The 18,256-nt window shown below is 35.3% G+C and overlaps 2 protein-coding genes and 1 long non-coding RNA gene across 3 annotated transcripts in view; 1 reads left to right on the top strand and 2 right to left on the bottom strand.

Annotated features, from left to right (window-relative positions):
- Positions 1 to 39: 39 nt before the first annotated feature.
- Positions 40 to 5,564, bottom strand: LOC133523210 (uncharacterized). Its single transcript, XR_009800202.1, has 3 exons — positions 5,044 to 5,564; positions 4,283 to 4,445; positions 40 to 1,456 (listed from the first exon to the last, which is right to left on the bottom strand). It is a non-coding gene; the product is annotated as an uncharacterized LOC133523210 (long non-coding RNA).
- Positions 5,565 to 5,661: 97 nt separating this feature from the next.
- On the top strand, positions 5,662 to 10,156 carry LOC133523209 (sperm-associated antigen 7). The gene is made up of 3 exons (XM_061858689.1): positions 5,662 to 5,944; positions 6,021 to 6,131; positions 6,357 to 10,156. The coding sequence occupies exon 3, from the start codon at positions 6,690 to 6,692 to the stop codon at positions 7,386 to 7,388; it is 699 nt and encodes a 232-aa protein (XP_061714673.1). The 5' UTR covers positions 5,662 to 5,944; positions 6,021 to 6,131; positions 6,357 to 6,689; the 3' UTR covers positions 7,389 to 10,156.
- A 2,126-nt stretch (positions 10,157 to 12,282) lies between these two features.
- LOC133523208 (sodium-dependent neutral amino acid transporter B(0)AT3) overlaps positions 12,283 to 18,256 on the bottom strand; it is a 70,867-nt gene continuing 64,893 nt past the window's right edge. The window contains exon 6 of the mRNA XM_061858688.1: positions 12,283 to 17,768. Within this exon, the coding sequence (XP_061714672.1) occupies positions 17,582 to 17,768 (187 nt within the window). The 3' untranslated portion in view covers positions 12,283 to 17,581. The remainder of the gene's footprint in view (positions 17,769 to 18,256) is intronic.

The raw sequence follows: 18,256 nt of genomic DNA, 5'->3' as shown, positions 1-18,256 counted from the left end.
CAATTTTTGGACATGATTATTTTAATTTTTTCTGAGACGTTTTTGCTATTTTTTTTACCAAAATAAGAATGTAACTTAATGACTTATATGTTCTAGAAACCTATAAAGCACTAAAAGTGTGTTTAAATGTTGATCTCTTTCTTAAATTTATTTTAAAATGTTGCATTTTTAGAAAATGATTATTTCTGGAGATGTTGATTAATATTTTTAGGCATCTCTTTTATTTGCCGGTGTAAAGTCGAACAGCGTAAAACCAGAATTATTAATCTTGGAATAATAATCATTCTAGGCCAAATCGAAAATCATACAATTTCCTTCCTACAAAAATCGCATTTGGCAGTTGACATAGAATAGAGTACGAGCTCCAAACGTCCTGCAGTGCCGTTCTATCAACTATTATTGGGCTCAAATCAAAAGTGTATTAAAAGAGAAGAATGAAACAGCCAAAAAACATTAACATGTCCAGCAGGTGACGGGGTGATGCAGGCAAATATGAAAAACGGGTCCGTAAAAAGCTGCCACTGAATGCGCTAGGAACAAGCTGCCTATCACTCCTACAGAACAAATAAAAAAAAGTGACAATTATCTAAATTAAAAGTCGCTTTTTATTGTAGTTATTCTAAAAACCTTAATTTGTTCTCAACTGCATCAGTTTTTTTTCATTTGAAGTTTACAGTTTTTTTTCGGTACACTCCTTATACGAGTATATCGTAATGTACTAATTTTGATCTACGATTATATTATGACTTATACCAATTCCATTTGAGAACTATTGACATGCACAAAAGGTTTACATTTGCTCCATGGGAAGCTGTTGGAGGAAAGAAAATTATGAAACTCATGAACTTTCCTTTTTCATATTTTACTGACAGGTGAATAGGTTTTAAAAATGTAGTGCAATTTCCTTTACCAACGTATTTTCACGAAAACGTACGAACGTGTCATGCTTTTTCGGTCATTCAGTACAATAAGTATTGAGGTTGACTGAAGTAGCATGACGAATAGCAACGTTTCCGAGAAAATACGAAAAATAAATAAACAAGTATTAAAGGGATATTCTTACACAAATTGAATAATTCCCACATAGAAAACTTCCATGACTCAGCTACAAATATCTGTACTCATCACTAAAATAAATTCCGTTACCGCGAGATTCGAACCCAGGATCATCGGCTTCATAAGCAGGATCACTACCTACTAGGCCAGAGTGGTCGTCAAAATGGTAAAGGATTATGCACTACACCTGTAATCTACCCCGTGAACTTGAGGAATACCTCGGGCAACAAGATTAGTATTATATCTATCATTTTTTAGCGACGTCATGCACGCCTTTATAACTATTCGCATCTTCCCCTGCAACTGGCGAGAGACACGAAGACGTCAGACGTCCGAGGCGCGCGTCGCGCGTCCGGCGCCGGCGACCCAGCAGACTCATTCTGGCTGCCTGTATCAGCTCCTGAAATTTGAGATTTATTTTCATTAGAAACGTTGTTTAAAGTGATTTTATCTGTGCAACATGAACTTTAATTTACTTTCATAACTATACATTACAATTTACTAATATGTATCACTATAGGTGAGCGTCAGGATGGCGGGTTGAGCTATGAAATCTTGTCATTGTACCTACCGCACTAAAAGTATGCAGTTATATTGCACATTCAGTGTACCTCTGTAAACCTTTAATAGAATAAATAAATATTATAGGGACATTCTTACACAAATTGACTAAGTCCCACGGTAAGCCAAGCAGGCTTGTGTTATGGGTACTCAGACAACGAAATCAGTACATCTATTCCTAAAACGACCTAGGCTTAAAAAAGGGTACGAAACCACATACAATGGATTTCGGATATAATATAACGACGATGAAGGGACCACCGAAATTTCGTCGTTATAATCGTAAGTAGTAATAGCCAAAGGTAAAGAGATACAAACATATATATATATATATTCATATTTATATTTATATTTTCGTTCATGTCGTCTCAGATATGGGTGAATATGGTATCGATGCATTCAGTGTAATGCCCTGAACACATTGACATATATCTAAGGACGGGCCTTAATGGTAAGAATGGGGTCAGTAAAGCGGTGTCACGCACACGAATTCGAGCCCATCGTACAGTCTACCGCCAGAACGCCAATTGTTGATGAGTTCGCATCACATGCGCGATTGGTCGCGACTAGTTGCGTTAGACTGCAGGATTGGCTCGTGAGTGACACCACTAAACTAGCACCATTCTTAGTGCCCGTAAGGCCCGTCCTTAGATATATGTCAATGCCTGAACACAAATATACGAGATGACAAGCGCGAAGTGGTGGGGGTAGTTGCTGTGACGTCATAAAGTCGGCAGTACAAACTTTTATTTTATTTTCCTTTAAGCATACCATGTGAGGTACCAAATAACAGGGCTTTGTGATTAGATAACAAATATATAACATACTGTAACTTTTTCAATACTTGCTCTAACAAATTAGTTGAAAACTTTCAACAATTTTGGCCATTTGGCGTAGACATTAGCTGAGCCACTTTCCCTTTCAATTAGTTTGTAAGCATTATTGTGTACTTTTATTATGTACCTAAGTTTAAACTTTTTGAATAAACGTCTTTATTATTTTTATTATTAGGGTGCCTTTCGACGAGAGATGTGCTATGCTATGTTTTCAATCATACATTTGAAACGTAGCTGCAGCTGGAGCTGCGTTTCAAATGTATGATAACATAGCATAGCAAGTATAGCACATCTCTGGTCGAAAGGCACCCTTAATCTCTTTATTTATTTTGGGTCTTAGGTTAGACATTTTATAATATGATTATACATAAAAGTAAAATACAAAAAACCATACAAAAAGAATACAAAATACATATAAACACATTATAAAAAACTTAACCTAGGGTGCCGCCAGTAGCGGGGCAGGGCCCAAGCTGCCGGTGGTCATGGCCGCAGAGAGAGGAACCGCCGGACTATCCGCGCCGTGTCCAAGATCATCGCCTGCTGCATCTGACCCTTGATACAACCACCTAGCGAGAGTCTCTCAAGGTGTTGATCGAGACTCTTCGCTATGTGACTGTTAATATCCTCTTTATAATGATAAAAAATAATTAACCAGATTTATCAAAAAATATTAATATTAAACTGCAACACAAAAAACCCGACTTTTCACATATATTTTTGAAAGAACATTTCACTAGGTAACTTTCATTTGGTACCCATATTGCTATGGTAAGACCCCCCCCCCCCCCGTTTTTTCATTAGCGGGCGCCATTTTGAAAATGTATATAGCCTGTCACTACCAAAATTCTGACGAATTCAACCAGAACTCATATGTCAAAAACCGTCCAGCCCAGCCGTTTGAGCTGTAGGGCGTGCCAAATAAATAGACATAATTATAGACATACCCGCGCTCGAAAGACGTTACCCTCTTTCTGATGCAGTCGGGTAAAAATACTATTTTGTTACTGAAAACATATTTTTACCCGACTGTGTCAGGAGGAGGGTAATGTTTTACGAGCGTGGGTATGTATATAATAACCCCTACCACTTTCGCCGTTGTCATCTCATATATTTGTGTTCAGGGAATTACACTGAATGTATCAATACCATATTCACTCATATCCGAGACAACATGAGTGAAAATCGATTTCCAGAAGACTTTTTGTTTGCTGGCAGGCGTCCATAGGCTATGGTGACTGCTTACCATCAGGTGGGCCGTATGCTTGTTTGCCACCGATGTGGTATATAAAAAAAACCTGCATTTGTTTTGAGTCTATATCTCATTTCACGGAGAGGTACACAGGTTTCTATAAAATGTACACTGAAGTACAAAGAAGGTTTAACATGTTTATAAATATTTTATTGAAATTGCTGACATCCACCTGCCATTTGACACTCACCAGTGTTGACCTCAGCATTGTTTTTTAAGATTAGAATTTTTCGAACCTACAAATTATTTTAATTGAAGTAATCTAAAAAACCTCAAACTGAGGAAATCTGAAAAAAGCGGACTATAATTATTTAAATTAATTAAGGTACATGTGTGGAAGACTGCCTGTCAGGTAACAATGTTGTTACATGACCATTGTAAATTTATCATATCATGCATTATAATTAGAGAATATATATTTTCTGAAAGTGTTATGTTTCTTTGTATTAAGGGGATCCACCAACATATGCATCCTTTTGTAGTTTTGCTCTTAAGATTGAGTTTTTGATGGTGTATGACCCATTGACCAATGACCCAGTCCCTGTTTTCAGATAAACAGCTGTCTTAATGGACTCACCCTAATATATTTTGCAGAAACCTGCACCTTGTAGCATACACCTTGCTTTCTCAGCCAATCTCCATATAACCAAGATATTATATTGAACAAATGGCCCATGTCACTGCTGGATTCAATCTGTGCTCTTCATAATCTACATACTGCTGTATTTCCCTCATGTAGTCTGCAAAAAAATTAAGTGAGTGTGGGGTAAAACCAAAGCCTGCTAACTTTGACAGCAACAAGTCATTATCAACCAGATCTAGTGTCTTTAAAGTCAAAGTAACCATTATCAGTTTGACTCCTGCTACCCACTATACATATTATCTGCACTACGTGACTAAGAAGATTGCTGGCCGAACTTCTTGTCGTTCGAAAGTCGAAACCCTCTGCCTTATCTCCTGATCCACCTATCAGTACTGGTTATCACTCAAGTAATTTTATAAATTTCTAGGAATACTTTTAGCTTGAAACAGAGGTGCAATAGCGGCTCCGCCAGCACAATTCTACAGTCCTTAAATACGCACGAGGGAATACCATCCGGACCAGAAGATTTTTTTGGCTTGAAGTTGTTGAAGGGCTCGTCGCACGTCTTGTATATCTAGCCTGTCATAACCTGAACCCCTACAGCGCTCTTCTCGGTGCCCGCTGCGACTATTGCGGGCTGCGGCGCTTACCTCCAACTTTCCACACCTTCACACTGTATACAGAGTGAAAAAACCTAGCAAATTCACTACTTGTTTACCGGACAAAGGTTCCATTAAATAATATTTTTTCCGTACCTCTACTGTTTCTTTTAGAGTTCATATAGTTCCAAAACGATTTAGGTTCTCTTGCCATATGATTTCATGCATACATTACAAGTATTAGAGCTCTTGAAAACCATACATTAAAAATAAAAAGATGATAACAAAGCGTAATGTAAACCAACAAGTGTCAACACTGTCAATATCATTGAAAGATGTCACTAGAAAAAACCGATTATTTTTAAACTGTCAAGAGCTCATGTCAGAACGTCCCTACTAATTTTGACAGCTGTCTTAAAAAAAAAAATGTCTCTGGTTTTTGGCTTCCAATTATTGGGATGTACATTATTGGGTCGAGCATTCTCGACCCGTACCAATAATGCGCAGCCCGATAATTGAAAGCCAAGGGACTCAGATTAGTGGACGCGAATTATAGGGTCGTACATTATTGCCCTGTGAAAAGAGTGGCTTCGTATTATCGCCCCGGACCAAACTTGCACAGCCCGAGAATGCTCAACCCAGGAATGTACAGCCCAATAATTGGCGTCCATGATGGACGCCAATTATTGGGCTGTACATTCCTGGGTTGTGCATTATTTGGCTGTGCATTAGTGGCTCCCAATTCTATGATGCTTGCATTGCATAAAAACATTCTTCGTAAACAGGTCTATCAGTCAATGTACTTGTGTGCATTATGCATTTTGTCTCATTTTAATATTGTTTTGTTTCTAAAATACAATAAGTTACAGTAAAAACAATCGAACTAAACCTGAAAATGAATTATCCGTATCATGGAAATGAATATACAAAAGCAGATCATTGATTTCTTTTCGTTCTTTGAGGAATTCCATAACGTTTCTAAAACGTGTTTGAAAGATTGCCAAAAGTGCGCAGTTACTATAAATAAGCTAATTAATCGGTGTAAAAACATAAGAGAGTAAGTTGTTTTTATGCAAATTTATTGTATTGCATATTTACAACTGGGTATGTTACTTAATAGATTTCATTTTCAGTGCCGAGGTGACCCAGACGCCATTAGACGAATTTGACGGTCTACAGGGCAAATTGTGCGCGGCTTTACATAATATCATATCTGAGGAAATACATGAACTAAAACGTAATTTGTAAGTACATTATAATTGTCCCCAATTGAGTAACGTGTCAAACGAAACTTGCGATTTTTAGGTTATTAATTTCATAATAACATATCATGTTTATCATTCTCCTAGCTTTGAAATAATTTTACAAAACTCCTTTGGTGAAAATTAAATAATCAATAACGCTTGTAAACAATGATATATTGCAACACCTGACAAGTTTGTTTTATTTTGTGGTTATTTTGCTTTCAGGGGCACCATAGAAGATTTATTTGATAAATTGTGCAACAAACACAAAGTCTTCCGTCAGAGTTGTGAAGAATTAGATTATACAGAACAGAGTAAACTTATCAAAGGATCCCCTCTTCAGCCTCCGTTGCAGCAACTCCTAGAGTTTGCAGATGACGCACTGACCTTCGGAAGTCAAGTTTGTGCTCAGATTGAAACCTCCATTAGTGTTCTGACATTTAAAGGCTTGAAATCAGATTCTTTAGTTGATAATTTTAAAGTTTCTAGCGAGTGGGGCAGACGCATACCAGAAATCATAGCTTATACCTCATTCTGCACTGAAAACCAAGTTTAGAAATGGATTTACTAGGTTCAATATTAAATTCCATGCAAAAACCACCTTCAGCTAGCGAAGCACAGAAAAATGCTGCCAAAAAGCAAAAAGAGGCTCTAGAGCGCAACCAGAAAGAGGAAAAAAACATGTTAAATAGATTTAGAAAGAGAGTTGAAGATAAAATAAGTTATTTTGTTAAAGACGGGTCCAAACCACACTTAGCATTTGAACCAATGGATCAAACATACAGAGCAATAATTAGAGATGTCGCTGAAATTGCCGGTCTACAAGTATTTTCATTTGGCCAAGATGGAATTGATAGATATTCAGTAGTTTATACCAAAGAACGCCCACCATCTGAAGATGAGTTGACAGTACGTAGAGCAGGTGGTATTTGGGATGAAGATAAGGCAGCTGAAATGGCTAAAGAACGTATTGATAGACAAAAACTGGCAGCTTTAGAGTCAGAGGAAGAAAAAAATAGAAAGCGCAAGCGTGGCAAGGAAGAACTTAGCGGTACATTTTATAAACAAAAGTATGCTCATTTAATTGGTGAAAATGCTGCTTTGGGAGCAGCTCAAAAGACAAATATGAATAAAAGTTATGGAGAAGTTCCGAGTGAGAATAAAAAAGATCAGCGCTCCATAGAACAGACCATGGCAGATATAAGAGCTAAGAAAATGAGAAAGGCAGAGGCTGAGGCAAATGAAGATCAAGCTTAGCCTGATTCTATAAACTAATTAAACAAAATCCAAAATATGCAATATTAGCCACGTTTGGACTGTGCCTCTTAGAATAGTTGTGTGCATTGTTTTTCTCTTTCTATCTCATGGTACTATCTATGAGACAACTATGCATCATTACATTTCTTCCACGTAAACACATATTTTAGATCATTAAGTTTATACTGCCTGATTAGCCTTTAATAATGATAGGTATTTTGAACTAAGTGTCAATCTCTAGATTCCTTTAAATATTTAGAATTGATCCATCTTATGACAGCTATGATATGCAAAAGACCTTTTGCTCGAAAACAAATTTAATTGATGACAGGTCTCTTGTCACTGAGAATATGAAAGCAATTTATAAAGGGTTATAGTTCGTGTCATCCATGATGGCGCGCAGATTTGTCCAATCTAACCTTTAATAACATGAGGTTCCAGTGGATGTCATTCCAGATCTAGAGCAGAGCCCAACTGGGGAAGTACCTCCACCTTACAGAAAACAGCAGCCAAATAACACTAGACCCTACTCATAGTGTTGTGTTCCTGCCGGTGAGTAAGGTTGCCAGAGCTCAACGAGGGGGGCGGGTTTAGGGTCGGCAACGCGCATGTAACTCCTCTGGAGTTGCAGGCTTACATAGGCTACGGAGACTGCTTACCATCAGGCGGGCCGTATGCTTGTTTGCCACCGACGTAGTATATAAAAAAAAAAAGGATGCGAGTCCAGCACGCGTCGTCGTTAATGACACGACCTATATTCCCTGCTGACACCACCATGTTGTTCCCACTGGTACAATCAGAATCAAATAAATAGTCACGGCCAGTGTCCAAATATATTGAAACAAACCCTTACTTGTATAGTAACAACAGCATGTTACGATATATATGGCCACTTTTGCCGCCTTGTTTATTTGACGCCGACTACCTCTTGAGGAAAAATCCAAGATAAGGAGGCTATCCACAAAGAATTTCGTACATTGCCCCGTTGTTTCTATCACTGTCGTACGCGCATTATCATATTACTGTCTCGCTCACACAGTGGCATGCATGGGAGCAATATAACTATGCACGTGCGATAGAGATGAAAACAGGCGGTCAATATACGAAATGTTTCGTGCTTAGAGTCCTTTCTGTAGTTACTAGACTGTACTTTAAAAATAACCGTAAGGCTGTGGTTAATGCAAATAATAGAAAGCTACCATATCTAGGGCTTGGTGCTCGTTTCGACCGACAACTACTTATCCAATACTAGTATTTAGAAGTAATTATAAGTCAGTAGATAGACATTAGATAACTTATAAACAATTATTGTCTATATTCCATCAAATATTTTTTCACAAGAAAATGTAGGTGTCTTTTTCTAATTTTCAGAAAAAATAGTTTTTTTAGTAAATATATTTTTTCTTTGTATGTATTTTGAACGGAGAAATAGAAGCATGTTTCCTTTGTCCAAAGCATAAGTACTCCCGATTTTGGGTCATAAATCTGGGTAGAAGAAACCCTTTTTTTTAAATAAGTCTACTTTTTTCTAAAAACGAACGTTTGGCACCATAGACAAAGGTAATTGTAAAGTACTTATAGAGCACCATATGGACTACAGTCAAAATGTAATTTTGTTAAGCTACATTTATTTGTAATGTACCTATAGATTAACCTTTTAACCGCTTAGAATTTTTCACTGAGCGTGCTCGTTTCGCCGTCGGCACGAAGTTACACGAAGTTTTGTCTTTTATAAGACTGTGGCGAAATAGACTGGAATATTGTGTCATATATCAGTTTATGGCGGTTAAAAGGTTAATAGCAATTGTATTTGTTTGCAATTGGCTACTTGACTGTTTTTTGTAAATAATGTCAAACGATCTTGATTTTCCTGAGGATCAAATGTCTATATAGGACTCATGGCATTTAAGCAACACAAAGATCAGAAATGAGAGTTAAAGTCTGACGCTCGCGCTCGACGATTGAAACGCCTCTAACAAAATGATAAGGTGATGTGACGTCACATCATATAAGTCTGTCCTAAATGTATGGAAGATCAAGGAAATTGCCATTTTGACCCTGAAATATTGCGTTTATGTGTATAGTTGTTGTACAATTTATTTTTCATTAAAATGTAAAGAATCGAATGGCACCATTTTCTTTTCTATTTTTGAAACACAAAAAAAATTTTTTTTGAGACTTCGGAGCCTTGTATTTTTCATAATCTCAATATAATTCTTTAAATTCCACTTTTGATAGTGGATGGCTCATTTTCTATCCATCTAACTAAATTTTGTTATAATATTCAACATGTGTCAAGTACCCAATTACAATTCAACATTTATACAATATTCATACAATATAAAGTACATTCAGCGATATAAGCTTGTACCAAAAATGTTTTTTTTGCCAAAAACTTATTATTGATTGTGAGATCAAATGCCGCAATGCCGGTCGTAACATACGGTTCCTGAACACATAGAAAGCTTATAATATATGCGTAAATAAAACAGTTTACGGGAAATGTAAACTCGTTGATTTTATGAAACTTAATTTCGTATTGCCTTCTGAATAACGGACACGGTAGCCTATGGATATCTGCTATGGTGTTAAAACAGTTCTTCATTCAGATCAGTTCTTAATTTGTTACAAAAAAGTAATTAATAAATGATGTAATCAATATAATTTGTGCGACTGTACCTAATATGATTTATGATTTTAAAAATTGTATTGTTTTATTTTAGTTAATTCGACTAGCAACTGAATAAATCAAATAGGTACATCCCGAATTCCGAAGTTTTCTAATTTTTGAGAACAGACAATATTCATTACTAGCTTCAGCCCAAAAGGACATTGGATAAAAACTATCCTATGTCCCGGGGATCGGAACCGGTTTTTTGCAATCGAAATAACCATATATTTAGGTTTATTTTATACTCAATACGTACTGGGGCTTTTGAAGCATTTGATTTGTTACTTGCCGCGTATTTATTGGAAGTATTGCTCTTTTAGCATATGGTGTTTAAACTTTGTATGAACCGGTAGGACTTTACATAAAGTGAAGAGGTCACTATCACACACAAGGTTCTCTTTCATTTTACGGGGTACTATTAATTTTAGCAGCCTAACTTGCAGCTTATATATTTTGTCAAGGTTTTGTAAATGTATGGCCATAACTACTTAACCCATAGGAAATTATGCTTTCCACGAGTGCATTATAAATATCCAATCTAATATTATATGGAATTTTATTTCGTAGAATATATATGTTTGCCATTAAAGCTCGCAATCTCGTGCACACTGAGTCAATGTGGTCACTCTAGTTAAAGCGATTGTCAATTATAACACCTAAATATTTTTGTTTACAAACTTGTTCCAACGGCGTACAATTACAATTTTGGTCAGAATTCTGTAGAGAGTGGAGACACTGGTGGTCGTGCCCTATAATCCTAACTGCTCTTACCGATCTTGATTGGCTAGAATATATATGAAGCAATTTGGTTTTATTTGCATTTAGGACCAGCCCTGCGTCGTGGGACCATTTACATATGTTATTAAAATCAAATTGCAATTTCCTCTCAGCTACAGTTACGTTTTTATCTGCAGCAATGAGGCAGGTATCATCCGCAAATTGATAAACGCTACAGTTTTTGACACAATTATTCATATTATTTATAGGCTAAGTAGTGGAGTGGGCCGAGCACGGAGCCTTGTGCTGTGCCCTCTGTCACCAATACTTTGTTGCTAAGAGCATCCCCTATCTTAACATGATCAATTCTGTTACGCAAGTAATTCTCACACCAATCTAACAATTGTCCCCGGACACCAGAATCCTCCAGCCTATGTATCAGTGTGTCGTGGCGCAATGTGTCGAAGGCCTTACTGTAAATAAATAAAAAAATAAAAAAGCCTTTTTTTCTTACAGAGTTAAATTTACACTAATATTATATTTAATTACAAAAAGTAGTTGTTGTTAGTAGGTAAGAATCGTGAAAAAAGTTTGTTAGAATTTTTAATTTTTAAAATTATTATAAAAAATATTATGATAGCGTTATTATTATTTGTTTCGTTTTCCTGTGAGTTATTCTGCAAGAAACCCTCTGCAGGTAAAGGCCTCCTCCAAGGTGAAGGAACTGTAGTCAATAAAAATGATTAATACATGACATTTATTATTTAGTTGTTGATTTATCTCGTCAGTGAATTAGAATTGTTACAGTTTACGGTTCAATTTTTAATGGTTAATGGTCAATTCTAATTAACGTTGGGCCAACACTGCGAGCTAAATGCATGCCACGATATTTAAATGACATGAGTTAGGTAGATGTTAGTCTGATATCAGTGTACGTTCGAATTGGCCCGAGTTGCTTTCGCATTCATAATTGAACGAAGTGTTGGGTGTCTCCGTTTTGAGCCTTTTGACTCGGGCATTTTGCTTTCGTATATGTCCGGATGTTCTCTACAGGTCGCAATTCTGAACCGATTCTCGTGAAATTTTGTGACCAGATTTTTTTTGTCAATTCAGTTTCTGATCATCTTTCAAAATGCGGAAATTCGCGTAAAGGACTTAAGCGCCAATAACGTCTATGCCGCTTAAGACCATTGTGAGTTTACTGTGATAACTACTCAACGAATTAAGTATTTTTCACTTTTACAGCTACTAGTATTAAAAGGGATTCCAAATATACTATATAATATATAAATATTTATAAATACTTAAATACATAGAAAACACCTATGACTCGGGAACAAATATCCATACTCATCACACGAATAAATGCCCTTACCAGGATTTGAACCCGGGACCATTGGCTTCATAGGCAGGGTCACTACCCATTAGGCCAGACGGGTCATCAAGTATTGTAGCAACAAACTGTCAGGTGAAAGTAGCTATTTCATAATAAAGAAAAAAAAACAGTATTTTTCAGAACGTTTATTTACCATCAACACTTTAATACAATAGATATTATAATACATAGAAACAACAAGTCGGTCCAAACTAAATGATATACAAATTTCGACATTAATGTACTACATATATGATTAACTATCAAATGGCATCTTATACGCTTTAAATGGACTATATATAAGACTAAAACTAACTGTCAACATATGTAGATCCTTATAGAACCCTGCCCTACTTAAAATAACGATATTTCATAACCAACAAATTGATATACCTACTTGAATATCATCTCTAGACGCTGGACAAGGTTCCATTGGCCATAGAGGCCATTTCTTAAATATATTCATGGATATTGTAAGCCAAAGGTAGGTATATCAATTACTTAGTATTTTAGATATGTTTCCAAATATGTATACAGTAATGCTTTTTATTTATGATCATTTCAGAGTTACGTTACAAATGTTCAATCCTTGATTAATAAGAATGTGACGTTCTTCACATTGAAATATATCCCGGTGTTGGCCTAAATGACGTTTAACCATTACAAATTGAACCGTAACTGTAACCGTCCGTTACGGTTTACGGTTCAATTTGTAATGGTCAATTGCAATTAACGTTCGGCCAACACTGATACCTACACTTTTATCTTATCTTATGTTTTTTGTATCAATTCATTACCTGAAGCGTCAGAAAGGTACATTTAAATGGCACATTGGAGTATTGGACTACTAGTAGGCCCATATCAAATTAACAAGCAGATATGTCCCTTTTTATAGCCCAAAAGTGGTTTTGCGTTTTGTTGATTGTATAGGTAAAAAGTGAAGTAAAGCTCCCCTTGTGTGTAGTGGTTTACAGTACAGTTTATAAAACGCATGTAATTAATTACCTACTTGATATTGACATCTATACTCGTAATATTTCTGCTGTACTAAGCTTATTTTACGGCTTAACTCAAGTATTTTAGTAACTCGCGCGACATGTTTCGGAGAGCCTAGGTCTCCATTTCCAAGCACTAAACAGTGCATGAGCAGCGGTCGCGATAGCCGCGCGGCGCGTACTGTCGCTCGCCACCCAGCGCTGCAAACAATGTCGCGCGAGTGGCTAAAATTAATAAGTGAGTAAAACCGTAAAATTTGCTTATTGTTAAAATGACTCACGGCAGGTTCAATTGGATTATTTCTGCACTATCTTATCATACTTACGTAGGCAAGTTATGTATCTGCAAACCATACGCTACATTGTAAATTTCAAGTAGGTAATAAACACTTCACTAATACACACATGAGGAAGCTCTACCTTAGCTTTTTATCTATGGATTCCCATGTAAGGACGGACTACGCGTCTCTAAGTAAAAGACGGCCAGTCGCAAATATTTTAGCTTAGCACTTTATTCGTTTAAAACAAATTTATTCGATAGATGCAACAATCGTTGTGCGTTTCTCATTCTTCGCGATACGTATTGGCATCGCCAAGTAGGTACATTTACCGTGACAGGGCCTCTTTTTATCCACTTCTTGATTTTCAATTTATTTTACTTTCGTATAATCAATATTCCAATCGGTTTGAATTGAGACAGAAATGTATTGTTTAAAATCGTGTTAAAATCAAATTATTACTTTATTTTTCATTATCAATTTCTAGAGGCCCTTGGACGCAACACTGATTCAAACCTTACAGCTAAACCTACTTATTTCGGTACAAACGAGAAGAACAGAAGAAATGTGCAACGTTCGTATTTATCGACCATGCGACATGATGCATTTTCGTTCTACTTGCCTTGTGGTTAAAATATGTCCTCACGCGGCAACATAAAATCCTCATATCTTGAATAAACTATAAAGAAGTGGAGACTAATTTAAGTGTAGTAATTGACATGAATTGTACGACTCATTTAAAAATCGCAAAAACATTGAAGCTGTTATCACAAAAACAAGTCAACGCTAAGACGACTCCTACGACAAATTCCTTTGCGTCGGTTTGAAAAAGTAATGGCAAAAATAGTACATTACTTGTAAATTAATAAAGTAAACACTAAATTGTAAACTATTATATAAATCTATTACTTACCACTAGATCTAGGTACAAAATAGCAAAAAACATGTTATTTTAAACATGTTAAATTTGATTTAAATAATGAAGGTTGATTTAATAAAAATGGAACACTATTAATACAACATAGTGTCGTGAAAAAAGAAAAATATAATTTAAAAGCATTTATTTCGGACAAGATATGCATAGTATACTTAAAAAGAAGTCGGTTAATAAATGGCATACAAAATTAACAAAATAAGGTAAATTACAATAAATGAAAAATTCTCAATAGGTTAAACATAACTTAAAATAAAAACAAACAATGTATTGTGATAACGAGATTTTGAATAGCAGATAGATATCAAAAGCAACAGTACACCTAAGTATTATTATATCGAGTACGAGTATACAACGGTATCTATTCTATTATTTGCGTTCCCTTACAAGTAATTACAACACTACTAAAGATTTTAACAACTTTAGGCTAGTTTTAGTTTTTAATGATTATTTAAATAGGCATTTAATGTACACCTACACATATGAACGACATGATTGAGTGTGAATAAGTAGGATCGGCGTAGTCTTTACTTTTTTCTTAGCCTCAATTACGAACAAATTGTTTACTTTTGAATTATTTTCTTGTAATCATGAGTTAAATAGGTGGGTCAAAATTCTTTTCGTTATCTTGTTTCGAACACTCTGTCACGCTCCCATTTTTGTCTTTTATCAAATAAAATAAAAAGTTGAGTGCTATTGCTTGTCTTTCTAGCTCTAGAGAAATAAAAACCAAAATTTCGTCACATTTTTTGGGGACAAAAACAAGACAAGGATAAGAATTTTGATCCAGTTACAAAAAAATACTCTTAACTACTATTTTCGATCTTACCTCTTTTCTTTGCCTTCGCATGGGGCCTAGCCAAGTGATAATCGTTGATAGAAAACGAGTCTGTGTTTCCGCGTGAATACAATCTGGATCTCTTCAAGGCTAGAGTAAATAGGTAAGCGTGCTCCACCGTAGACCGCATCATCACTTACCATCATGTGAGATCGTGGTCAAACGCTTGCCTATCCTCAATAAAAATAATAAAAATTGTGAAATAATGCGAAAGTGAAATAATGTACGTGACTTCTTGTATCTTTTCATTGTATCTGACATACCGGTTTCCCCATACATTTATTTTCAATTGGCATTTGCCGTTGTACGATTGTCATCTTGGCTGAGCTCTCGGCATTACATAGATACTTACTTTGTCATCTAATTGTGCCTATCCTATGGAACGTGCAAAATTAACTTTCTCAATAAATTATCTAGTTAATCATTATTAAGTTACTTATACTAAATCTATATGATTTACAACAGATATGTAGGCAATCAGAATTTAAAACAAACAAATCTGATTGGAGTCGGAAGTGTGCCCAAAACACATTATATCACAATACGAAACAGAAGGAAATAAAACGTTGTTAATCGTGTTAGTGATATGATTTTTGCGCGTGTCAAATAGTAACCGTTATGTTACACACTAAAAGCACATTACGAGTAGTTTATCAGTTAAATATGCACAATTATTAATACTATAACAAACATAATGAATGGGACGAATTGTAATATGAATGGTTTTAAACCATGAAACCAAACTTCGTGGCCTTATTTTCACATGTGTTATTAAATAGTTTTTATCGAGGTATTAGAATACTGTTTAATAATCGAAAATAAGGCCTTTACAAGTTTGCGCGATCATATTAGTTAAAAAGATAACAACAATAATTATTATCACATCGAATCTTAAACTACGTCGCAGTCATTTGACCTACACTTGATATTGTCTGAATGAATATATTACTAATTTATAGATAATCAATATATATTATAATATATGTATGTAGTAAACACCGAGAGCGGGTAACATTTTATATAGTTTTTAGGGCTAGTAACACATCACATAAGACAGATTTTTATAGCATTTTAATATAACAATATTATCAAAGTTTTGGCGACCAAGAAGGTATATTTATTGTCTTAGTACATGATCGACAACTAGATATTTTTATCCATTTGAAAATGGCTGAATAAATAATCTATAAACTATTTAAAATACCTACTAAATACAGTAAATAGCTGCCGTTATTGTCATACTCAAGTTATATATTTATTGTCAGCCATAACAGTTTTAAATTAGCTTAAAATTATAAACGACATTATAAAATTATAGCCCTATAAGATTCAAGGAATAGGCATATGATTTTATAATTTAATCTACCTTAAATAATTATAAAAAAAATACAATAAATGCACCTCTTTTGTGAAGGCTATAAACGTGGTAAAATTTAAATGTATATTTTAATAATAATTCACAGTTTAAAACTTATAATTAACCACGTGGCATTAAGTTTCTATTACTAATAAATTACGTAAATTCAATCTATAAAATGTCTATGCAGACTAGAAAATGATTATTGTTTTATGGAGATGATATGAGAAGATATTTGAAATTTTCCATTTCTCTTTTCATAGTCAGTAAATATGTATAATTGTATATGAGTACATATTGACTTGATATGTATGGAGAATATGTATGATTTTGTTTATTGTAAATGTAATATATGAACACAATAAAATTATATAAAATATGGAAGGATGGCAATAAAATATTAAAAGCAAACCTTTATTCAAAGTATTTCTTTTGCGTTGAATTCAGTCCAAAAATATTGCTCTCCAAATCCCTAAAAATAACATATGATTACACGCAAATGAATATGCTTTTACGTAGATTAGAACATCTTAATTATACGTGTTAGTGAATTAGAATTATTTATTGATATCATCAACTACAGTGAGTTTTGTGTGCTAATCAAATTTATATCATTATCATTGCCTACAAGTTGACACTGGCTGAAATCTAGTTCCGGTTATCATTAAATTCACAGGTAAACAAACCAACTTGAGTCCGTCTGAGATTAATTTGCGACGATTTGAACAGACCAAAGCGAGTGATTGTCTTGATAACAACACCACACTTTGTCAATACACAACCATGCAGAACTTCAGCGGACATTATGAATTTAAAAGAATACCTATGGGTTTAAAATAGGCTTCAACCTTATTTTGACCAAAATGTTTCTTTGGTTTGGTTGACTTATTGTTCAATGTTCAGACGTCTACTCCAGACTAGCAGCAGCTAAAAAGCAATGACTACTTTTTTCTCATGTAACTGGGCTTGCTGCCATGTTACTTTACTAAATAATGTCGTCAATGGACAAGAAATTTCTAAAACTGTGTCTACTCATCATCATCAGTTTCGCAGCAACCCGGCCAGCAGCACCCTTCCCCTCCATCAGGCCTGGTGCAGAACAGCAAGGTTTCAGCGGCGGAGACGGGGCGAGGCTCGATGCCATGGAAGTCGCGGAGATCTTCAGCTGGGAACCAAGCTCGCTCTTCATCCTCGATTATGGGGATGTTGAAGTATCTGGAAAATAAAGATAATATTTTAATATTTCATGCAAAATCTTTGTAGGTATTAAAAGTATTTTCAAACTCCTTAAGCAAATTAAAATAAAAGCGATCCCACGTAGATACTTAAGGAGTTTGGTATCAAACGTAAATCAAGCAAAGAAAATCACAACAATCTTTGCATTACATTAAATCATTACATTAAATCTCAAAAAAGAGTAGTGGATCATTCGTACCAAGAAAAATGTTTTAGGTAATTTTTCATTTCTCATGCTCTGAAAGTGGATCATTTTTGTTTCGATAGTGACTTTAGCTTATAAAGGTACTGCGCTGGTTAGTATTTTTATTGCTGAGAATGTTCCCAGGACTGGATTTGTATAACGAAAACCAGGGACTTTTTTTATTCCATGACGGTGGCAAGCAAGCATACGGCCCGCCTGATGATAAGCAGTCACCGTAGCCTATGGACGCCTGCAACTCCAGAGGTGTTACATGCGCGTTGCC

This window comes from Cydia pomonella, chromosome 12 (genome assembly GCF_033807575.1).
Source record: "Cydia pomonella isolate Wapato2018A chromosome 12, ilCydPomo1, whole genome shotgun sequence".
Classification (NCBI taxonomy): Eukaryota; Metazoa; Arthropoda; class Insecta; order Lepidoptera; family Tortricidae; genus Cydia; species Cydia pomonella.
Note: the sequence above shows the minus strand (reverse complement) of the source record. Positions and strands in the feature narration are given on the sequence as shown.